The 26090-nt window shown below is 28.9% G+C and overlaps 1 protein-coding gene and 1 long non-coding RNA gene across 5 annotated transcripts in view; one reads left to right on the top strand and one right to left on the bottom strand.

Annotated features, from left to right (window-relative positions):
* LOC107455334 (transformation/transcription domain-associated protein) overlaps window positions 1-20028 on the top strand; it is a 165499-nt gene extending 145471 nt beyond the window's left edge. For all 4 annotated transcript variants that reach the window (XM_087161598.1, XM_087161599.1, XM_087161597.1 and 1 more), the window contains 7 exons: window positions 1678-1890; window positions 6245-6424; window positions 10759-10894; window positions 12767-12963; window positions 14988-15107; window positions 15210-15300; window positions 18059-20028. In XM_087161598.1, coding sequence (XP_087017724.1) covers window positions 1678-1890; window positions 6245-6424; window positions 10759-10894; window positions 12767-12963; window positions 14988-15107; window positions 15210-15300; window positions 18059-18195 — 1074 coding nt within the window. In that variant the 3' untranslated portion in view covers window positions 18196-20028. The remainder of the gene's footprint in view (window positions 1-1677; window positions 1891-6244; window positions 6425-10758; window positions 10895-12766; window positions 12964-14987; window positions 15108-15209; window positions 15301-18058) is intronic.
* On the bottom strand, window positions 2329-25708 carry LOC147812017 (uncharacterized). Its single transcript, XR_015433197.1, has 3 exons — window positions 25593-25708; window positions 8862-8936; window positions 2329-2480 (listed from the first exon to the last, which is right to left on the bottom strand). It is a non-coding gene; the product is annotated as an uncharacterized LOC147812017 (long non-coding RNA).
* Between the last annotated feature and the right edge of the window lie 382 nt (window positions 25709-26090).

Here is a 26090-nt window from a genome sequence, read left to right as displayed (position 1 = left end):
GTTTTATTTAATATTTTTATTGTATTATTATCTGTCATAGGTAATATAGATCAAGGCAGTAGTTATTACTTTTTTTCACTCCACTGCTATGTAACAAATGTTATCGGAATAAAGATACTAGTTTCTATTCTTCTTTATTCAATAAAAATAAATGTATTTTAGAACTCCTTCTATGCAGCTTCCAAACTATCACTGTTTTTATAACACCTTTTTGTAGCAAACATACACTGTTGCCAGGGCCAGATTAACCTATAGGCACACTAGGCACGTGCCTAGGGCCTACGAAAAACTTGGGAGAAAAAAATTTGTTGACAAAAATAATTTAGCTTTAAAAACAACAAGTGTATTTTGCACAAAATTATGAAGATACAAATAAAAATATAATATTTTTTGGTAATAAATTATTTTGCAGAATCTTATGATCTAATATATTACTTAATAACCGTCAGCCATTTTAGATTTAATATCACCAAACAATGAATGCAAATCCAATTGTTGACTATAAGTTATGATCCTGAAAAATATATATAAAAAACATTGGTCAATTGCTAAAATGACTCATTTGAAAAAACGTGACTAACATTTTATTAAAATACAGTATGGAACCGATTATCCGGAACGATCGGGACCATCGCTATTCCGGATAACTGATTTTTCCGGTTTTCTGAATCGCTACAGAAAGACGTTTTTTTTTATTGTTAAACCCAACTAAAAAAAAAAAAATTTTGGAAAAAATCTTAAAAAGAAGAAAAAACGATGAAGTAATACACTAATGATTATTTCCAAAATGATGGTAAGGTAAACATCTTTCAAAAAAGAAAGAAAAATCCTAAAATCTTATGAGGAAAAAAAAATTTTTTTTTTAAATGGCGGGAAAATTTATCGAATTTCGATCCGGTTTTTTGGTTTTCCGGTTTTCTGATTTCCGGATAACGGGTTCTGTACTGTAGTATTAAATCATTTTTTTTTCTATTTGTAAACATTTAACCTACCTTGCAAAGTTATTTATTAATAATTTCAAAAGATTTACTTTTGTCAATGTTAATTTCCTTCACTTAGTTATCATAGTAGTATCATGAAAACTATGAAGCTATGCCTAGGGCCTACGAAAGGTATAATCTGGCTCTGACTGTTGCTCATTCAATTGTTACTAAAATGGGAATGTGTTTACTTGCTGAAGGTCACTATCCTACAGTGTTGCAACCTGCTCATGGCTACCACTACGCATCTCAAAAATTTCTGTTTTTTTTTTCATTGATAATGTTTATTCTCAATTGACTGCTTTGTTTAACCCTCTGACTGCTCATCCTGCAATTTCTATGGGCATGTGTTTTTCTTCCTTTATTGATAAGCACATCCCGTTTATTCCTCGTTTAGCAGTATAAGACGTTTAATTTACGTTTTGACCAACAGATGTCGTTAGTTGTCCACTAAATTGCCGTATTTGAAGGCCCTTAGTGTAAAGCGATTTCGGTAAGCGCGTAGTGTAAAGCGATTTCGGTAAGCGCGTAGTGTAAAGCGATTTTTAAAGCGAAAACACCTTAAAGTTTTGTTTATAGTGTTTTAAAATTTTAAGTTTTGTTTTATCACAACCCATAAATTTGAAAAAAATTATAAAATTTTAATTGTTCTTACTATCCTGATGCATATTAAAGTAATTCTATTTCTTTTTGGTAGATTCTTCCATTTGTGCTCCAATTTTGTCATCCAGATACTTACATGATGCAAACTTTAGTTTACCAAATGTATGAATTAGTGAACATTATTTTTAATCAAGAAAGTGGAAGCATGGTAAAACTCCAATCTCCCCAGTCATTACTCATTGGTCCTAATTTGAAAATCGTATCTGATTACAAGCACTCTAAAACGTTGCTTGAACTATGCTCTCAGGTAAGAGTAAAATTTTGTTATAAAACTAAGATATGTAATTCAAAGTTGTGCATTTTATATGCAAGTAATTATATACTGACAATGGAATGAAAATGTTAATTAGGTTAAGGTTTCCTTTAATAATTGTATTTATTTGAACTAATGCTACTTAAATATTTATAAATTCTAAATATTATAAATGCTAAATGTCTCTGATGTTGCATTTTTATTTTTTTGCAAAAATATATTTTGTATGTACAATTTAAATGTGATTTATTGGAAAAAGTATACATTTGAAAGACTCTGATAAAATGAAGTCGTTGGAAAACAGACTGTACCCTGCTAGAAAAGTGAGGATTTAAAAATACTGAAGGCAGTTAGTGCTAATCATTATAGGCTTTTGGGAATTGGTTTCACTGATCTAACCAAAATTATGACATATGTATGAAGAAAGTAATATTTAAGGTTTTCATAGTTTTTATTTCGACGTACAGCCACCGAATCTCATTCAATAGGTCCTTTACAATAGCAAGTTTTTCTTGAACCTTAATTTCGAAGACTCTTGTTTTCTGAGTCGGGTTCATAATTCCAAGATTAATTCTATTTTCTACCTGAAATAAAATTCAATATTTCAGTTGTGTGCTATATAATTTTAAATCTTTTACTGTTATTTTATAATGCAGTCAAGATTTTTAGCTGATTAGTTATAGGCTTTTGGAAAATATTTTATGAAAATTAGTTTTTAAAATTAAATTGATTTAATAATGATGCTTTAGATCATTTAGGAAAATGATCTCCTTTCAAAAATACAAAAAAATAATTAGAATAATTGTTTAAAGTAGATTATTATAAATGATTGTAATTATTAATTAAAATTACTTGTTTGAAATAGAAAATTTGATAATTGTTTAAAATAGAAAAAAAATAGCAATACTTTGTAAGAAATAATTAATTTATTTTTTATCGTGGAAAATTTCCGCATTCACATAAAAAAAAAATAAAGATATATAGATTTTATAAATAGACAACTTTGAAAAAAAAATTTATTATGTTTTTTTTTCCTTCTCCTGACATTTACACACCTCTGCACACCACTGATGACATACTCTAAGAAATTTATATTCCAATATATGCAATAAGTCCAATATATATGTGTACCACTAAATTATCATACAATTAATTTGTGAATACAATTTTATCTTGTTATAAGTTTTGTTGATGAACAAAGTTATAAATAATGTAATGAAACCAAATCAGGGCCTTTGTATCATTTTTGAGCAATGTAAATGTATATTTGCATAAAATATTAGCACTCATTAAACCTGCAAATATTTCTATACAATCAGTTATTTTCTGTGTTCAGTATAATTATAAAATGTATATGCTAACAAATAATAGCTAATAAATGCATGTCTCATAAAATGAATGTTCATTTAATTTGTTAAAGTAGGTTTAAATTGTTATATAAGATTTAAACTAAAAGTGCAATGTTTTTAAAAAAACTTTCCAAATTTTTTTCATACCTCACTGTAAAATTCTATACTAAACACTGCAGCATAGTCGAAGAATTTCAAAATGACAAGCGGCATAGAAAGTTATATCAATTAACTAAATTAAAGTTACAAAAAATTTGTGTTTACAACAAGTTTAAAAAAAATTTAACTATCTCACTAAAACAATAATTTTTTTAAGGAGTATATTTTTTTTTCTTTCGTTCCTTTACTCAGCTAACAATAGAAAATGGTAAAGCATATATAAGAAGCATTGGTAACTAACACGGAATTTGCATGTAACATCTTTTTATATCTGAATCTGAAATCACACAAAGACAAAAAATATTCACAAATCCAGACCATCAGAAGTTACAAGCAATTTCTGATACTGTGTATAGTATTTTGTTTTGGTTTTTTAACTCTCAATTTACTATTAAATTAATAAACCCAATGAGCTAAAGCAATAAGAAATATCCTGATTAAAAACTAATTCGCTTCAAAAATATATAACTAGGAAGTAACAGTCGACGTTTCAAGCACTCAAAAACAGGCGTCTATTTTCAAGACTTGCCAGGTGTGAATGAGAAGAAACGAAAGTGATTAGAGATATAAAACGAAAAATTATCAACAAAAATCAGCATTCAAGTGGAGTAAAGTTTCTCCTGGTCAAATTGATACTTTCCGACATTAAAATTCTAACACTATTTCTTTAAATAAACGCTTGAATAAATCTCATCTACGCTCAAAAACAATATGGACATAACTGGAATGAACCATGCCAAAATTATTTCCACTAAAGTCACATCAGCTCATTTTGATGCCCTGGAATCTTATTTCATTCATATAAATGCTGATTCCCTTGTTAAAGACATCAGTTCCTCACCACCTTTCCATTGCGCAGGGAAATGCATTTTGTCCTAATTTGCCCCTCTCGGCCACTGTCATTTTTTCTACAGTAGAGAACCGATTATCCGGAACGATCGGGACCATCGCGATTCCGGATAACTGATTTTTCCGGTTTGCTGAATCGTTACAAAATGCCGTTTTTTTTTAATGTTTATGAAACGAAACTAAAAAATAATTTTGAAATAATTTTAGAAATAATAAAAAATTCTAAATAATAATACCCTTAAGTTTAAATAAGGAAAAAAATTATGAAATAAAAATTATATACAGGCTTATATATGTTATTACAGGGTGGCCACCCACCTGGAAAACCTTAAAAACCTGGAATTATCAGGGAATTTTTTTATACTGGAAAAAACCTGGAAATATCAGGGAAATTTGGATAAAAACCTGGAAAAATCAGGGAATTTTAAAGAAAAGCTGGAAATTTTTCTTTGATAATTTTTTTAATTTCACTAATTTAAATTATTTGCTAATTTTCTTAATTTAAATTATTTCATCCATTATACCCACTTTTTTTTAACGGAAATGTATCGCCAAACAGTTGAAATATCATCAACTTAGCAATACTTTGCTTGCATCAAAATTTGCTCCATTATAGTTCTGTTAAACTAGAATGCCATATAAAATTCTCCCACGGTTGCTAAACAAATGTGGAAACCTTTGACCGCTATGGGAATTTAGGAAAGATTCTGGTGGAAAAAGGGATTAGGATATTAGCTTCTGTTTTTAAATTCTGTCCTTGGGCTGAATCCATTTATGGCTCAAGTTTGTTCCGATGCTTTGGTGGTCATTTTTTTCCTCGATTTTGACAAAATGTTTCTAGATTTTTAACTTTATAAAATTCTCCAAAAATTAGTTGGTTAAATTTTATGATAATAGATTTTATATCGCACTCTTTTTCTTTTTCTACTCCCATTCAAAGAAATCTGTGAATTATTTTTTCTGAGCAAACCAACGAATCACACATTTTTTTACAATCGCTAACAGCAATGTTTGTCGACAAATTGTTACAATTGTTGCATCAATGGCAATTTTTTCTATTTCATTTTAACCTCTTATAACATATTTTAATTTTAAAAAAAGGCTCCTTTGTTGGTCAATATATGATTTTTGATTCAAAATTTTGTACCAAAACATTAAAAAATAAATAAAAAATCTTGAAAATTGTCAAAATAAATTATTTTTTTCAAGTATGATATGTTAAAAAAGTAACATTTTGAATTAAATATTTTATAATATAGACACTTTTCTTGTACACATCCTATACTTTATAAGAAAAAAGAAACAAAAACCTGGAAATTTTAAGATTTTTATCTGGAAAACCTGGAAAAATCAGGGAAATTTGAAATCTGATTCGAGTGGCCACCCTGTATTAATGTTATTATTATCATTAATAACATATATAAGCTATTTGTGCTTATGTGAGATTCGTGTACAAACGGCTTTTGATCCGTCCTCTAAATCAGTTCTTTCGTCAACCCGATACGCCGTACGCTCTAAATAACAAAATGGGCTCAAAATCTTGCAAGAAAAAAAATTTTTTTTAATGGAGGAAAAGTAATTTCCGGTTCCGAATTTTATTCCGGTTTTCTGATTTCCGGATAAGTGGTTCTGCACTGTACTTTTGTTTCTCCTCTCTATTTTTCGTTGGCAACTTTTTGTTTTATATTTAAAATCACTTTTGTTTTTCTCATTTACCTCTGGCAAGTCTTAAAAATGGTTACCGGTTTTTGAGCCCTTGAAACGTATTGGCTATTATTTCCTATTTATAAATTTTTGAAGCAAATGAAGTTTTTAATCAGGGGATAACAGTTTTCTACTTGCTTTTCAATCAAGTCATTCTCTATTGCTGCTAATTCACCGTATAAATTTTTTAAAGAGTGAAGCATAAGGAATCGTTTCAATTTATTTTAACCTTGTTTATCTGTGTAAAAATAACTATTTTTATTATTATCAAAACTTTTATATTTCAGGCACCTGGTAAAAAAGAATTTAATGATTTCTTCTGTGAAAAAAGGCTTTTATCACTGTATGATAAATTTCGTAGTATGGACTACACGGAAAGAAAAAACATAAAATTTCCTACAGATTTGCTTAGAAATTGGTGTCTGACTCATAAAGATCCTCGATCATATCAATTGTTTAAAAGACAGGTAATCATTTATTTATTTGTATGCTAACTTATATATAAAGTGCAGCCATTAATATCCAAGACTGAGCTACTAATTACTGAAAATATTTTCTGAATTACACATGCATTTAATACTTTTAGAAACAGCTGTGGGAAAAACATTATTTTTGCAGTTGACTACAGCTGCAACTACTATATAAAACATTTTCATATTTTATCACAAATTGGTAAGGTTAATTTGGGCTAGCATAATTTTTACATATACTAAATATTAGTACTTAAACAATTTTTAGACCAGTTAGCTTCTGATCATTCACGTTCTCTCTTCAATGAAAAATACTTTGAGCCTATACCTATTTAAATACAATGAAACCCCTACTTTGCGTTTTCCTTCAATCTAGCATTAAAAAACGCGCGAACCGGGGAAAACAAAAATCGAGGTAAAAAATATCTAAACATATTTTTCAAAAATTTTCACTTACGAGATAAACTATTGGAAGAAATTTGTTCTTTTTACTTATTCTTTATTTTAAGGTACAATATCCCTCTCAATGCTCGCTATTGCTTGTAAATTTGCTTTATGGTTTACATTAGCAAATAAATATTGCGTCAGATTTCTTATGCGTTGAACCTCTCTTGATTAGTTATGGTTATATCCTCTGATATTTTTTTCATCTTCATCACTATCATCCGGAGCGGTCGTTAAATGAGATATTTTATTTTATCACCATGAGATATTTTATTCCATGTTGATCATCCTACCCAATTTTAGGTTTATGACTATCAACGTTCAAATCCATAGCCTTGTAATTTTGAACCCAATTCAGAAGAAAGAGGAACTCCTTGATCAAGTATTGGGAGAAATTTGCCTTTGTGGAAGACTTTTTTTATTGAACTAACCTGCAATTGTATTACATTTAGGGAAAAACCTCCTAAGATTAGCCTGGTGGCAAGAGGATTCTAACCCACTATCCGTCTACAACTGAATATAATTTACGTCTGCACTGTGGTCAATACGAGCCAGGTGAAAGGTTCGTATCAGCCATCCATCTCTGAGTTTGGAACTCTGGTCACCTCATTGGGAGGCAAGTGCTGTAACCCCTGAGTCACCACAGCTTTAAGTCAGATATTTTATTTTTTTTTACAACCGTTGTTGAACAGCCGGCCCAATTTTGACTTTGCGACTGCTAATGTTCAACTCCGTAGCTTTGTAATTTGGAACTATTAAAGAAGACAAGAAAACTCCTATATCAGTACCCCCACAGGTATGATTTGTTATTGGAACATGTAGAACTTTGTGATTTGGCAGATTTAACGAGCATCAGTCACTATTTACCATACGGGGAGTCTTCAGCCAGTTTGGATTGAACTCACTACATCCTAGACATGGGCCTAGTGCCCTACCAACCAGGCTATCTCGGCCATTAATTCAAATATTTTATTTTATAACCGTTGTTGAACAGCCGACCCAATTTTTGGGTTTACGACTAATAATGTTCAACTCCGTAGCCTTGTAATTTTGAACCCAATCCAGAAGACAAGGTAACTTCTGGATCAAGAATTGGGAGAAATTTGCCTTCGTGGAGAACTTTTTGTTGAAACTTTCCTTTATTTACGTTACATGGAAAGGAAGACCACGAGAACCTCCCACTGTTAGCCTGACGGCAAGGGGACTCTAACCCATGATCCGTCTACCACTGAGGATATTTCACGTCAGCACTGTGGTTGGTGCAAGCCGGATGTGGAATTCGTATCGACCAGCAGTGAGGGTAGGAAATAAATTAAAACAAGGAAGAAGTGCACATTTTTTTAGAAAATTTAACATGCCAATCTAGCTGCCAACTCTACTGGATCTTCCAGTAGACTACTGGATTTTATTCGTTTCTCCGTGTCTACTGGTGTTTAATAAAAAATTCTCCTGGTTTTTGTACATTTTAGAAAATTCCCCAAAATTGAGTAAATTTCCTCAATTAATCCCCGTTGAAAAGAATTTTTGCACAAATTATTTCTCGCTTGAAAATTTAAATAAGTATTACTAATATATAATGAAGCAAGCTTCATTTATTTTTTCTAAGATGTTCAGTTTATTTTTATTCAGAATTCCCTTTTTAAATTAATGATTAAACTAAACTAATGTTATGATGCATATTACTATTCAAAATATTAAGTAAACATAATACAAAACATTTCAAGCATATTTAATGCCAATCATGTCTGAAAAATATTGCAGTTTTTCTTTTTTGATGACTATGAAAATTCCCTATGTATAAAATATTTTATACATTATGCAACAATTATCATGAAATTTATATTTTGTAAAATCTATCGGATATTTTCCTATCTATGTTTAGCAGCTATGATTATTTAATAAATCGAAAATGTTACTTGATTTAAATAATTATAGAGGAAATAAGAGTGAAATTAAATTATAAAAATAAATTGCATTTTAAACAACTTACCTATCTATCATCTTAAATCTTTTTGAAATTATTGTGATCCCATCGTCAAGGGCAATTAACGGGAAAGTAAAACTTCTATAATAAAGAATAAACACAAAAAACAAAATATTAATAATAATGTAAATATATTTATTTACAACCATTTCTAATAGAAATAGTCTACAAATGAAGTCTATAAAATCCCGTGAATATGAATAGTGACATTTGATTTTAAAATCACATGGATATGAATTGCGAGGTTTGTTTTTAAAATCACCTGAATATGAATCATGATTTTAAATAAATGGGCATCTGAATTTCGATATTGAATACAAAGCACGATATCGAATTTTTAAGATACGTGAATGTATATCATTCAGTATTTAAATTGCATGAGTTTTAATCATGGTATGTAATATTTAAAACCTCAAAATATGAATTGAAATGAGCAACTTTTATGTCACGTAAGTTGATATTAAAATTGTGTGAACGTAAATTGCGACATTGGATTTTAAAAGCGCATCGATACAAGTTATAATTTTTTTTTAAATCATGTGGATATCGATCACAACAGCTAATTTTGTGCCCTAAGCTTGCATCTTTCGCGATTTCAGCAAGGTATCCATTTCATCCCAGACAACGGGTCACGTGAATATCCCGAGCAAAGAATTTTTTCCCTTTGTTTCAATATTGATCCCGCTATTTCCCCTTGTAGGTTAAAAAAAGACATCACTTGATGCTTATTTTTGCTACTAGATAGCACTAGAGGGTTCAGGAATTTTTTCTTTCACGCGATAAGCATTTATGGAAGATATGGATTTGCGTAATATGTGGAAATAACAAATGAAAATATCTTGATTATGAAGATAGTGATTCGGAGTATTCCATAAATCTGAGCTTTTATTTTATTTTTTCTGTTTCATTACAAAATTTCTGTAGCATTTTTAGAGACAAAATGTTTAAAAATTACATTCATCTGAAAATAAAAATATTGCATGAATTTTTTCACTTATAAAACCTGCCCTCTGAAATTGTGGGTGCCGTATCATATATTTTTTGAAAACTTAGGTTAAAAATAAAAAAACATCATTTGATGCTTATTTTTGCTACAAGATGGCACTAGAGGTTTCAGGATTTTTTTCTTGTCTTGCTTAATTTTTTCCCTGCGTATTTGTGAGTTTCCGTCCTTTTTGGGTTTTTTTCACATGATAACCCGTTATGAAAGATATGGATTTGCCGAGTATTAGCGGCGTTATATGTGAGAATAACAACCGAAAATATCTTGATTATGAAGATAGTGATTCGGATTCAGAGTATTCCATAAATCTGAGCTTTTTTTTTCTGTTTTATTGCAAAATTTCTGTAATATTTCTAGAGACAAAATGTTTAAAAATTACATTCATCTGAAAATAAAAATATTGCATGAATTTTTTTACTTATAAACCCTGCCCTCTGAAATAGTGGGTGCCATATATATTTTTTGAAAACGCAAAAGATAATAAAATTCTTGTATTATTTTAAAACAACTGATGAAAAAGTTAACTGTAACTTATGCCGATAAAGAAAATATTAAAAAAATCTCCCCGCTTTTCAGGACGGGAAAGTATAAAAACTGAGGCCCACGCGCAGGGTTAAATGACTCGAATTTTTCAAAAAATGTCGAGGTCATGTCTGAATAGTCTGTATATTCGCTATTATTTATAATATATTTTATAATGCTTTATTGTTCTAATAGTACTTCTAAAGCATTAGATTTGCATAATGAGGTTTAGATTTGCATAATTCTCTATTTTTCTCAGGAACTATATGCTAGGAGGGTTAAATAAATTCAATTTGATCATCACAAACTCTCTCATTCTTTTGTAAAAAATGAAATCATTGTGCTTAAATGTTTTTACAAAATTCATATACTTTTCAGTTCTCAAAAAGCTTGGCCATCTGTAACTTCATGAACTATTCATTTTGCCTTGATCACCAGAATCCTGATTTGTTTCACATAGACCTCAATACTGGTCACATTGCAATTCATGATTTGAGCTTTCAAATTTTATCAGGTAATTATCATATGTTTGTAATACAGTTGATTTGATGCATGTACAGTTGAGAATTGGTTAAAAAATTATGATCTATAATATGGAAAATATGTTGTTAAAAAAATGTAAATGGTACTAAAATTTTTAAAATCATTTTCTTACATCATACTTACAATGTATAATTTTTTTCTTTTTAATAACTTTATGTTAAATATATCAACTATTATAACTCTGTACTTCACGCCCTCTATTTAGTTTAAAATTTGCAAAAATGAAAAATTAGGTAAATTAATTCTTTAATTGTGCGAAACTACTTAATCTTAAACATTTATTGATTAAATGTTTATCCTTGTTTTTCTCGTCACGTACTACATTTTGTGAACTATAATGTTTGATTTTCAATTTTTTTTTTTTTTTTTTTTTTTTTTTTTTTTGTTAATTCTATTCATTGTAGTTAAAATGCTTTTCCTTCAGAAATTATTTAGACAATTTTCATATCTACTTATTATACTTTATATCATTACATTAATTCAAATTTATATTTGTAGAAAATTATATCAGCTTTTTCTAATAAAGAGTGTTCTTAATGATCGTTTTTTTTTTCTTTCACGAAACAATTTGAATTGTTAATAAATTTTTATTGTATCATTAAAAAATTTTATGTTATAAATTGGATTATTAAATAAATTAAGCATATAAAACTAAATGAAATTTATAGAGGCTGTTCAAATGATATGCAAGTACTTAAGGGGGTTCTCTATTCATTTATTTTTTTATGACAAGAGGAAGTGGGAGTCTAAAAAATGCTCATATAAGACACTAAAGCTCTTTTACTGATATTGAAAATACCTTTTACTGAAAATACCCTATAAATTTGAAAAATTATTATTCATCAAGCAAATAAGTTAATGTGCATTAATAAGAAGGTAGAAGGAATGGATTATGTGGAATTGATCACTAAAGAGGTTGTTGAACCAAATTCTGCCCAAAAAAAATAATAATTTAATAGATGCTAATAATATCATAATAACTGACATAGGAGAAATTAATTTTTAATATTTAATTTGATAATGGTTGAAAACATTTAGAATTCTAAGATACCAAAAATTTTACATAATTTTAAGGAATGAAATTTATGTTGTAAAATGCAATTTTTTTTTATGAAATCTATCAAATAGTCCTCAATAAATCAAATTTTAAATTTACGACTTTTTTTTAAATGTGTTGATTAAAAAACTATTGGAACAATTGTGCGCAAATTTGCATTTTAACATTACATGTATCTTAAAAAAGAATTTTGTATCTTAAAAATGGTATTAAAGTTTGCATACATCACAATTAAATAAATTATTATTGAATATATATAGAACTATTAAATAAAATATAAATATGTATTAAAAATTATATTGTGCACGAAATTACTTTTTGACAAAATAGTTGTGCACGTCAGTTTTCCGATTCACTTAAAAAGTTTTCAAAGTACGGCAAAATATGCATGAATTCAAATTAACAGTAAAGAATCCAAACTTTCGACCGCTCTCCTGATCAAACAATTTAGGCTAAATTGTGTCTGCCTCCTACATTTTGAGGATCAAGAAACCGTAAGAAATATGTTTTTGTATCTGATTCTACCACTTAATTTATCATCTGTGCTAATTGATTAACATTTTTGAGATCTGACACTTGAACCATTACGGTTAAGTCATAGTACGTGAGTGAAAAATCTGATAATTGATTAGCATTTTTGAGATCAGACTCTTTGACCATTAAGTTTAAGTCATAGTACGTGAAAATCTGGTTATTGAATCAAAAATTATAATTTGGTTCTTAATAGAAGAGGTTAACTTAGACAAGTAGTCACCTTTTTTAATGTATTTAATGTTTCTTTTTCAGATGACACAGACGATGCAGTAGAGATGCCTTTTCGTTTGACACCAAACATATCAAACTTTATAAGAAATGAAATAATTGGCCCTTTCAAAGAGGATATGATTTCTTCTGCCCGTTGCTTATACAGACGAGACCAGGAAATTCTATATTTTCTGAAGACATTGTGGAATAATCTTTCTCTTTTTGAACTTTCACATTTGGTGAGTGTGTTTAATTTATTTTAATTAAAATAATTAGGTGTTTTTTAAATGAAAAATTAGCCTAAAATGCAAGAAGTCACAACATATTTTTTTTTTCACGTATACATAGAGGCCATGGCTAGTAGGGGTAAGCAAGAGGGGACAGCTTTAGTACTCTTTTGTCTAACGGGAAGCAGTGAGGAGATGTGCCAGGGGGAAACTCTGTGCACGCCACTGAGAGGAATACAGGGTGGTCACAAATCAGGGTATTTAACTAAAATTCCCAATAAATTAAGGAAAATTGTTTAATTCATGTGTGAGGTAAAGTACTGTATTTTTTTTCTAAAAAAAATTATTTTGTAACAATTTTTTTAAAATAAAATATATATATTTGCTTCATTTTAACTCTACCTTTATTTCGAAAATCAGTGGGGGTGGGTTTTCTGAGTATTTTTGGAATACTCAGAAAAAAAACTGTTCCTGAAACACCATTGGCCCACTATATAATTATTATTTCTTATTGTATATAATTAGTTCCTTTCCTACATTTCTCTCAGTATCCAAAAGGCAAAGCGGGATTTTCATATATACTGAATAGGCTTAGCTAAGGGCCACCGATACTGTAGCCCCCTACCTCCATATTAAAATAACTTTTTTTTAAAGCTTAGCTTGAAACTGTTAAAAATTTGCTAGGGCCCCCGAAACTCAAAATATACGCGTCTTTCGCATTACTCTGCCCTGATCAAAATCTGCAAATAAAAAAATAATAAAAAATTCTTCCTCAATTTCCAGTAAATTGTTTTGCTAATTGTTGTCTGTTCCACACTTTTTGGTGTCAAATTTCTTGGACCATCCTTGTTTGCAAAGGAAAGCGTTTACTAAATTCGATATGGTTTTAGATTGGATTGGTATCAGAACTTAGAACAGGAAATTTTTAATTGAAATTTTCTTGTATCAAACTTTCAGTTATTATTTTCTGCATACCATTTATAAATATTCAGCAATTTTCTGTGACCTCCTAAATTCTTAGAATAATGTAAATGACATGAAGGCTCCTGTTCCTGCTTGTTTAGTAAAAAAAATAATAACGTCAATTTGCTTTTGGTATATTGAAAATGGAGATGAACATGTAAGGGCCCTGCCAAAAGATGTTTAAATGTTTTCCTTTCAACATGTTCATTATTTTTGGAAAGAGCCAGAAATTGCATGATGCTATAACTGTATATACAGAAATCCCCTTTAGTCGACAAACTTGCAAATCTGTAGTGATACTTTAGATGTGAGCAGTATGGTAGGCTGTCCTGTGACAGGAGAAAGTTATTGACCCAGTTCTCTGACTCCTAACTTAGTACATCTATTACCCTGTAAACTTTTGAAGTTTAAACTTTTTTGCACATTTTTTTCTGATTTTGAAGTTGGAAGGATGTCCTGTTCAAACTCATTTCTATGCTGATTCACATATGCACTTGTAAACAGTTTTCAGAATTGCAACATCTATAGATTTTAACATTAGCTTCTTTGGCACTATCTTTAAGCTCTCCTAAAGAAAGCTTTCTTCCCGATTCGTGAAACTGAGACAAAACTAGTGCGCTGAATGTCTAAACCAATCAAGCTATCAGATTTATGACTTTGAATAGATCACTAATTTCTGCTTTAAAGATATATATTCACTGTATTCACTTATCATGCTTTGTACTTGACCAATATCTGCACTGAACTCTGTGGGGCCTTTCATCAAAATATTGGACCCAGGAAATGCTTGGAGTAATCTGCATTCTGTGGTTTATATACTCTTTGATGTGTGTGGTGCTATTCAGTGAAAATGTTAGACAATATTTCCTGTTTCTCTGAAATTGTATTCCTCAATATCATTAATACAAATTTGTTTATGTTTTTATCGAAAAATAACAGTCAGACTGTTGAAAAGGGATTTTTCCGATGAGGAAAGTGTATGTACTTTCTCTTTTTAGCCACCTGTAATCATTTGATGAATATTTTAATCTGTAAAATTATATTGTACCAATTAAATTATTATGCTTCTTTAGGAAAATGAAGAAATATCTGATGAAGAAACATCTGATGAAGAAACATCTGATGAAGACACATCTGATGAAGAAACATCTGATGAAGAAACATCTGATGAAGAAACATCTGATGAAGAAATGGTATATATATTCTTTTTTATGTAATTGTATTAATAATTGTTTTTATGAAATTGTATTAATAAATATTTCTAATCTGTACACGATTTTATACACTTTGTTTAGGAAATTGATGTAAGAGAAGCTTCCAGAAATTTTGAGGAGATGGACGAAATTTTAGACGAAGCGGCAAATAGTGTTTTGAAAAAAATTAAAGGTAATTTAAATTTTTGTGGATCAATAAGAATTGTAGCTTTTATTCATATCTCCTGCATAGGTATATTTATTTATCTTTGATCTGATCTCTCTCTAGCTGGCCATTGTTTATTGAATCATTAAAATGGAATTAGTGGTAGAGCTGTGTTTCGAAATGTTTTGGCCATCGGTTACCATTATAGTTAATTGAACCAAGTTTCCATATTTTAAAATACTGTTAGTGCTACAATTGGGTTCTACATTTTATTTACTTTCAAGGACTTCAGAAATACCAGGAAGCAAACTGAAGTTGGCGGCTAATATGTATTTCAATGTAACTCATCGTCATTTATAGGTTCATACTGTCATAAAAAGATATATTTTTATAGTCCAATTGGATAATTTTTCATAAAGCATTTAGAAAAAAATTGGTGTTAGGTAAAATAATGGGTTTATTTCAGGATAAAGCCTTTTTTTATCAGAACAGATAAGCAACCAGAGAATTCGAACAATCTCTGCTCTGCAGAAGGTTGAACATCTATTATACTGTTTCATAAATATCTAGCCTCTGTTGCTTTCTGTTTGTCAACCATGTTCAATGTTGCTATCTGGCTAATTTCAGAAAGTGCTATATAAGATTCAAAACAACATTTTCCAACTCAAGCAACACCAGTAAAAATTTTGAACCTGGTATATTTTTACCTTTTACTTGCTTTGTGTTTCACTACAATTTATCAATGTCATGTTTATAAATTGTAATTAAATTAAATATATACTGGATAAATCCAAATATTTAATATACTATATATTCAGCAATAACCACCCTTAATATATAATTTTCGAATTCCTATAAAAATAAAGTGACCGAACTATGATAAAAAAAAGCTATAGTAAAAAACTTGAGCAAAACGAAAACCTTTTTTTCCTTCTGATTAATCACTATTGAAATCAATAAAAATAAAGGAGAGAGTAGACTTATCTAAAGCCAATTTATTTGAGAGTGCAACTTAAATGTGGTTTCTAGTAAAAAGTGAATGCATTCAAGTCTCAATATACAAATTAACTGTTTTTTATTCCTCACCAGCTCTTCATGACCTCTAAAATGATTAGTCAGAGTTAGGAAATACTTTTGTTTATTTTTATCTCCTAAACTCTTCAAATATGAAACTCCTAATTTGCTTTTTCTTATTTTAAATTTTTTTGCAAATATTCAAAAAAGGTGATCACTACACCCACCTTGCCCTAGAAATGTATCTTGCTTTGTAGTATCTACCTTTGCCTCTTCTTGCCTTGTGGTGCATGAGCCACAAGTTTCTGGCAACAACCTCTTTGATCCTTGGCTGCTTCTCTATTTAGTCGTCTTCTCTTTCTATGATCTGGTGCCCAAATAATGTTAGTTGTATGGAATCACATAGTTTTATTTTGAAGGATGTAACCAATCAAATTCCAGCATCTCATTTATAGATGTTTAGTTAAGAAATAGCTGTTTTTTGTGACACAAATCATTGCTATAAATTTGTTTGGACTAATGTATTTGTAGACTTTATATACATATGATTCAGAAAAATTTTGGTTTGGAAATCATTGATCTTGTTTTCCTATTTAGTATGTTGCTTGAAATTAAAATTCAAGAAGACTTTGACTGGCATGTTTCCTAAATGTACATAGGAAAAAATTTACATAGTAAAAGTACTTTCTCCATAAAAGTGTATAATAGTATTGGGCGGCTTTGAGGAGAACTTCTCTAGACTAAAAGTCTGGGGCTGTTAGCTGCTGTAGTAACAAGCGAGAGCACATTTCTAATGGAGGAATGAATGTGTCTATTAGTTTACTCACACTGGCCTATGCAAATATCAAGACAAAACTATTCACCATAGCCTTGGTGGCTCAGTGCATTAAGCACCAACCTCCCAATGAGGTGACCCAGGTTCAATCCCAGCAATAGCTGGTCAATTTGAATTCCACATCCGGCTCACACCGACCACAGTGCCGACGTAAAATATCCTCAGTAATAGACGGATCATGGGTTAGAGTCCTCTTACCATCAGGCTTACCGTGGAAAGTTTTCGTGTGGTAACGCAAATGCAGGTTAGTTCCATCAAAAAATCCTCCACGAAGGCAAATCTCTCCCTATATTTGATTCAAGAATTTCCTTGTCCTCTGGATTGGATTCAAAACTACATGGCTACGGAGTTGAACATTAGTAGCTCATTCATGAGTAGAACATTCGTTGAACAAAACCTAAATTGGGTGGGCTGTTCAACGATAGTTGTAAAATAAAAATAAAAAGCTATTCACCACACACTTCTATTCAAAGTGACTTTCTTTTTCTTGTAACCATGGTAACCGCCACAACTCAAACAAAAAGTAATACATATAATCTAACAAAGATCACTTTAGTTGAGGCAATAACTTTCAAAATATTTGTTTTAATTGTACTATAAAACCGAACTTTACTCTTGTAATTTAGTGCAGGGCCGTACTGGAGGGGAAGGCGAAGCCAAGTTGTTGAGGAAAATGTAATGTGTGCGATATTTCAATGGGTACTAGTTTTTAAAAAAAATGCTGCCTCAATTACTGCAACTCCATAACTTTGGTACAGTACCACTGCAGATTGCATCCCTATGGAGCCATCAGAAAACTTCTTAAATATATTATCAAAGTATTTTGAAGATGTTAGGAGATTGAGCGTCTTATAATCAAAAGTACTCTCTAGTTCTTTTTATGCTGTTTGTTTTTAATAATTTTTAGCGCTAATTGCTTCGCTTAAAATTTTTCAGATTTGGCAGACTTACAAAGAAGCGGCACTAATGCTGGACCCAATGAAGCAATACACCAATTAATTATATATTCCCAAAGGGACATACGTGACACAGCTTCCCTGTATAACTGGTGTAGATATAAATTCTGGTTATAATCAAATTTTCTGTTAAATTCCAATGTTGAAAATATAAGTATTTTTTTATGATATATCTATAGTGAAACTTCAAAAATTTTGAAGTTAAGTGTGAATAAAACACCAAGTTATTGAAAATGATATATCTACATTGGAACTTCAGTTATTTGAAGTTAAGTGTGAAAAAAACCACCAAGTTATTGAAAATGATATGTCTACAGTAAAACTTCAATTATTCGAAGTTAAGTGTGAAAAGAAAAAAAAACAAGTTATTGAATTGATATATCTTCAGTGAAGCTTCATTAATTATAAGTTAAAAACACCAAGTTATTGAAAATTCAACTTATAAAAAGTCAATTGAAAATTCTTTTCTATTTTAATCTATCCTGAGAAACAAAATTTTGTTAAGAGCAAATAACATTGTAAACACTTTAACGAGTTTTAACAAAACGTTTTAACTAATATCGTTTTCAAAATGTTTTACAAGATATGAAATCGATTTTAAAACATGAGTGCAAAGTACTTAATTCATTGCATCTAAAAAAAAATTATGATAAAGGATTACTATCTGAAAAGTAATCATATTTGTTTGTTTTATATTTTGAGATACTTTCTTGGCCAGGTAGCTGTCCGAAGGTCTCTTGGATATTTAAAGGAAGGACTTTTTTTTATGTTTTGAGCTTATAATTTTATTTTAAGCTTTATTTATGAAAAGGAATGAGTAAACAAAACAAAAAACTGAGCATCAATTTCTGTAGAACAATCGAGTTGTAATTTTTGTTTAAAATGATTTCGCATATTGATGAAATTTGATTTTAAAAAATAAAAAAATTCTAGTCATCGAAAAAATCAACTTTTTGAACTTCCAGTAATAGAAAAATGATTGCGCACATTTTTGCCAAGATTTTAAAATTTTTAGAGTTTCTAAAAAAATCAAGTTAAAGAAGTTTAACTATAAAATCAATGTAAATAATAAAAAAAAATTATGCTTAATGTTTACTTATCTTCTGATACTTATGGATTTTGACATTAGATTATTTATTGTTATACTCATTGCATTTCTGTGGGAGATCACAGGTTTACCAAGTTTTATTTTTTATTACATATTTGCCAATTTTATAACTACATATTTGCCAATTTTATAATTTATTCAGGGTTGGCTAGAAGTATCCCTAAGTAATGACTTATTCTTATGGATTTAGAATCTAATAGATTCAGATCTGCAGACGTGCTCACAAAAAGTGAAAAATTATTTCGTAGTTTTTATTATTAGAGAGATTTAACACTAATGTTTTGCATCCACTTAGTTCACACAATTTTATTAATTTAATTAACTGGGAGCATACAGTTTTGGAGAATCTGGTCCTTGGGTTTCATTATTAGAGATATTTAACACTATTTCATGCCCTCTTAAGTTCACATGTTTTTGTTCTAAGTAAATAGATCTGTGCATTTTTAAAGAGCCTGGTCATAGGCAGGTACAATTGCTTCAAAACATACAGACTTAAACAAGAGGGGATTTGAATTGCTAGTGATAAATCTCTCTGTTACTAAAACCTGTAATTGAAATTGAGTATGTCATGTTTTTAAGAATCTGCTCCCAGACATGCTAATTAGGAATTCAGACTCCCTTTTAGAGGTACAAGCTTGAAGAATTTTAATCTGAACATAGGATTTACTTCGAACTCAAGATGTATATAGAGAAAAAACCCAAATTTTGCTATCTCAACACTGAACTCACGAAGCAAAAGGACTGAACAGGAGTAGCAGATCACTTAAATGTTTACCTTATAAATCTTAAATTTTTTCAAAATTGATGACTGAACCAAATGTGTATTTAAAAGCATTAAAAGAGTTTAGTCTGTGTCGTTTTTTTTTTTTTTTTTTTTTTTTTTGTTACCGAGTTAAAGCCCGTCTATTCTGTAATGTACCGTTTCTTCATTCCATGTAGGGAACCGATTATCCGGAACGATCGGGACTATCGCTATTCCGGATAACTGATTTTTCCGGTTTTCTGAATCGCTACAAAAAGCCGTTTTTTTATTGTTAAACCCAACTGAAAAAAAAAATACTTGGAAATAATCTTAAAAAGAAGAAAAAACGATGAAGTAATACACTAATGATTATTTCCAAAATAATGGTAAGGTAAGCATCTTTCAAAAAAGAAAGAAAAATCTTAAAATCTTATGAGGAAAAAAAAAAATTTGTTAAAAAAATGGCGGGAAAATTTATCGAATTTCGCTCCGGTTTTTTTGGTTTTCCGATTTCCGGATAATGGGTTTTGTACTGCATATGTATATGGGTCATTCTCACGAAAACTGTCATTTTTCAGTTCATAAAATCCCAAAAAAGTAAAGTGAATAAAAAGCTCTGAAACTTTCTATATTAATAGAAATATGTAATGGCATTATAAAGAAAGTATATATCCTATAAATTATACTTAATATTTAAATTAATTAATTTTTTAAATAATTAATTTATAATTTTTAATTTATAATAATTAATAATTAATTAATTTATTTATTAAATAAATTAATTAGTTTAATAAATCAATTTATTAATTTTTTAATTTATTTTTCAAATTAATTAATAAGTAAATTAATTATTTTCACTATTTAAAAAGTGAGGGACTGACACTAATAGTGAGGGAATGATATTTTATTTTAATACATGTTTTTATCTAAGTTACATCTACCTAAAGTTTGAAAATGATAACATACTAAGTATATCTAATATTTATTATAATTTAGTCTTATATACTTAATAGTTTTTACAGGTTTGGGAAATAAAATTGACTGTCACGATTGAACAAAAAAAAAATTTAATAATTTACTCATCTTGAATCATTCCCTCACTTCAGCGTCATTCCCTCACTTTATACACTAGTGAGGGAATGACGAATTCAATAAAATTTAAAAATAACAGTTACGCTTTATTAATTTCTGAAGTCAATCACATACAATTATATTCATACAAGAAAGCAACATATAATTATCCACTTTCTCGATGAAGTTGTATTTTATTTTACTCTAAAAAGCGACATGAGGGAATGACAAATGTAAAAAATTTTACCTGGTTTGATTCATTCAAATTTATTCCACAGTAAAGCTTCTTTAAGTTGAAGATGGAAACATACTGCAATTTTGTTCTATGATGCCAGTTGTTAAATTCTGAAGTTTTTATTAAAGTATTTTTATTCTAAGATGATTGCAGGTGATAAAAACATTGTTGTGAGGGAATGACGCGAAACACTGGGGACAAAGTTTAAAATAGTGCTGTGTTAATATTTTTATCAGAAATTAAATTTAAAATTTATTTTCTGAATTCTATATTTCAATATTCTCAAATAAAAAACACAAATTTGTAAAAAAAAAAAATTTATTTCAGAAACAATTTTTTTCTTTTTTTAAATCAGCAGTGGGGACAAGTGAGGGAATGACATATTGGTATATTTTTATTACCTAAAATTAATAAAAAATAAAAATTGATAATTTTATTTTTATTCTTTTGTTAGCTTGCATTCTGAAGGACACTTTCCCTGAAAAAAATTTTTTTCGTAAGTTGTAAAACAAACATAAAATATACTGGGGACATGAAAATGACTGTTTTTGTGAGAATGACCCATATATTAAAGTGCAAAGATTTAAAAGTGTTGCTAAACATTTCTTATCATGATACCCTGTGGAAAAGGGTTTTGGGCAATTTGCTTGAACTGTCCAAGAAAACTGAAATGGATAACCCATGGGGTAACAGTCTATTATATTTTATTAGAATGTTATGTGATAAGTCATTACTTGTGGTTGCTTTTATCCTAAGCACCCCGTATTATATTATAGTTATTTATTTTTAATTCTCATATCTAATTACTGTCAGAGTTGACAATTTCAGCTAGTTTGTACATTATCACCATTCATTATAATCGATATTTAAAATCTTTTGGGATAATACTGAGTGATTATATTGTACTATTATTCATTTGCTGACAGAGATTTTTACAATCAAGAAAAATTTGTATTTTATAAAAAAAACTAAATAATCCCAATCGCAAATGGCATTCTCTGTTCTTCTAGTGTAATTAAAATTGGATGCTATAATCAGTATTTTTCCTAAATTTTAGCATAATTTTGCATTATTATATTGTTTTTTTGTAAATACTCAGTTATTTTTGTTGTAATTTTCAATTTTTATCAATATTTCATAACTCTTTAATTTATCCATCAAATCATTATTTTGTACAACATTTTAATTTATGTCTAAACTGATTGTTTTAATTATAAATATTGTATATATGTTTTAAAGAAAATTGTTTTGTTTGTTTTTTTAGAAAATAAATTATTATATTTTTGTATTTCTTGAACATTTTATTTAATAATTATGTTGCACACCTATTTTAATGCAAATGCAACTTACAGAAATAACCACCTTTAATAACAGAAAAAAGGTTTAAAGATTAAGGGCTGCATATTAATATTTAAATTACGAAAATATAGAAATGCCATTGAACTATAATGAATCACCGCAGAAAAAGACATTTCATGAAAATTTTTAAAAAAAACCTGTTTGGAGACAGAAAGGATTAAAAAGGGGCTTTTTTGAAATGTCTCTATCATCAAACAGGATTTAATCTTTTTCATCCTGCCTTCCTCTTTTGTGACTCAACAGATTTCATCTTTGTTTTTGTTCCTTCGCTTAAGTATTTATTTGCCACCAATAAATTATACATTTTCTGTACTTAATTTTTGACAGGTGTTTTAAAAATATGTTATGGGTGATGATTATAGAACATCCTATATTAATCTGGTCTTTATTTTTCAAAGTTTGGAATATTTTATGAGATCAACCCATTATTTTGCTCCCTTTCATTAATACATTATTTCTGTCTAACTTATTAAGTTAAACAAGTGCGATTTTCAAAATTCAAATTGAAAGTTCCCTTGAATTTTTCGAAAAACCGTCCCTATTCTAAACCGTATTAATTTAGCTTAATTTTAAAAGTGATGAATACTTGATCGTACGGGGTGTTGTCTTATGACCGCCGTTAATATTTATTTTTTGGAAAACTTGCAAAAATGTAGCTCAAATATGCACATTACAGATTTTCAAAATTCAAATTGAAAGTTCCCTTGAATTTTTCGAAAAACCGTCCCTATTCTAAACCGTATTAATTTAGCTTAATTTTAAAAGTGATGAATACTTGATTGTACGGGGTGTTGTCTTATGACCGCCGTTAATATTTATTTTTGGAAAACTTGCAAAAATGTAGCTCAAATATGCACATTACAGATTGCAAATTAATATTTAAGCTAGGTTATCTAATATATAACTGCTTTAATTAATGAAATAATCTAACAAATAACTAATAAAATCATTAGAACCTACTTGATTTTTCAAGGAAAGTTGAAAAGCTACTTGTTGAAATCACTGGGTTTTATCAAACTGGTTTTAAGAATAAAAAATGTTACAAAAACCAAAATGATTATTCTTTAATAAAAACCAAATTGCATTCTTTTTCATTTTAAGCATACAACTTTTGTACAAGAAGAAAATGTTTTAAAGTTCAAATTACTACCATTTACAAACTTTATTGACCATTAAGGATAGCAATGTTCCCAATTAAGCAATTCTAGAAAGAATTTATTGGAATTAGTTCCAGGGTTTTAAGAGTCACGTTCTTTGGCGCCAGCTGGGAATAACACTTGGGTCCATAGTTAAACGCTTTAACCACTAAAACAGGGTATACAATGTGCAAAATAAAAAACAAACCACCCTGAATAACTTTTGATCTTCACGTTCTAGGACTCAATGTTAATGACTCAAATAGGTGACTTCAAAATTTTAATTAATTGCAGGCTATATTTTTAGTTACAAAATCAGGCTTCAAAAACGTATTTTTTCTAAATTAACAGACCGCTTTATCGATGGATTTGGATTTAAACTCCAAAAACATAGGGGGTAGCCACAATCTGGGAAATATAGTCCCAATAGTTTGGTCAGGATGAGCACTTCAAAATTTTGATCTCTAAATATTAATTTTTCCATTTTTCTCTTTATCTGCAGAACTTTTCAAGCGAATTGAAAAGTTTTTGCACACAATTATAAAATTCGTTTTTACAGAGATAATCCCATGCAAAAAATAACTTTTAGTAAATATTTATTTATAATGGTTGAGAAAATTTTTAATTGTAAGGTACACAATTTTTTGCATCATTTTGAAGAAAAAATTTTACAAAATTTGAGCCATATCAGTTGAATAGTTCCTGACAATTCGAATTTTAAATATCAGACTTTTTTTTAATTAAATTTCTCTGGAACTTTTCAACCGATTTTGTACTTTGCCATGTGAAATTATATTCTTTAAAATGATGCACAAAATTGTATACTTTACAATTCAAATTTTTTTAAACATTATTAAATAAAATAATATTTACTAAAGGTTATTTTTTGCATGGAATTATTTTTGGGTAAACGAATTATATAATTGTGTGCAAAATTCTTTAAATTCCCTTAAAGAGCTCTCGTGTTATAGCGAAATACGCAAAAAGTAAAATTAACATTAAGGGGTCCAAACTTCAAACCGTTCTCCTGACCAAACTATGTGGACCATATTTTTCACAGTACGGCTGCCCTCTATATTATGGGGATCAGAAATCAAAAAATCTTGTACCCGTCATTTTACGAGTTTCCATGAAAAGTTTTTCTTAAGTTCTCGATAAATAACAACCAAAATTTATTCAGAATTTTTGGATAAAAATTAGAAAGATAAAATTGAAATTAGACAATATTTCTAGGCAAGGTGATTCATGTTTGAAACTTCTAAAACTTTTTTATTTATAAACCAATTTTAGTCTCACAAGGAAGACAATGATACCAAGCATCTTTTAAAACTATTAAAATTATGAATGCATATTTGAAAATATTTTAAAATGTACTTTGAAAAACTTTTAGAAAAGTTTTAAAAAAAATTTTTAAAATTAAGTGCAATTTTGACCACTTGATTTTTTCCCCTCATATTTAATAGCACAATTTACAATATAAAATATCAATCAAGAAGTTGATGCTCGTTTATAATCATTAAGAAAATAAAAAGTTGTTTTGAAAAAAAATAATTATATTTTTTTTAATAACACAAAAATAAAATTTTATGCCCTCAATTTATTTCACATGATGGTAAATGCTATACTTTTCAGCATAAAAAGCATGTTTCTTGTTTTTTGGCCAGTAGAAAACTGAAAAGTTGTTTTTAGCCAAATATTTCAAGATTATTTTTTTATTGTAAGGTAACCAAGTCCCCTAATCTTAATCATAACAACAAAAAAAACACCATCTTGAATATTTTATTTTTAAAAATAGATTTAACTTAATGAGAAAAAAAAACTGAGGTGATAAAAAAAAATTTCAAAAAAAATATATATACATACCCAGAATGCAAGCAATAATACCTAAATTCTAGTGGCCAAGCATGTTACATAACTATCACTTTTTCCTTCCTGATGCCACCAAAAGGGTGATTTATAAATAAATTTTAAAAATTATTGACGTTAAGAACACAATAACCACTTTTTCTAGTTACACGAATTTTTTGTTAGACTAGGATCCAATTTTCAAAATTGGATCCTCAGTTTTGAGTCGAAAAATTTGAATAAATTATTTCATATTTTTCACAAAGTGAACGTTTGACGTGACCATTCCCTTCTGAATCCGATTGTTTTTTCCCAAAAAAATGTGTATTTATTTAACTATTAAACATTCAAATTAACCAAAAAGGCCTCCGTAGATGATGCAATGGAAAACGATCCTTGATTGGCTATGACGTAGCATGTGCGGAATGGAAACGTGCCGTCTCCAGCCGCAAAGACTATTTTAATGCTCTTTTAGTTTTGATATCCCTTATCGTATGAATATCCTTTGTTATTCTA

The sequence above is a fragment of the Parasteatoda tepidariorum genome, chromosome 4 (genome assembly GCF_982258835.1).
Source record: "Parasteatoda tepidariorum strain Cologne lab strain chromosome 4, Ptep-v5.0, whole genome shotgun sequence".
NCBI lineage: Eukaryota > Metazoa > Arthropoda > Arachnida > Araneae > Theridiidae > Parasteatoda > Parasteatoda tepidariorum.
The sequence above is the reverse complement of the archived record's forward strand: the minus strand, read 5'-3'. Positions and strand labels throughout refer to the sequence as shown.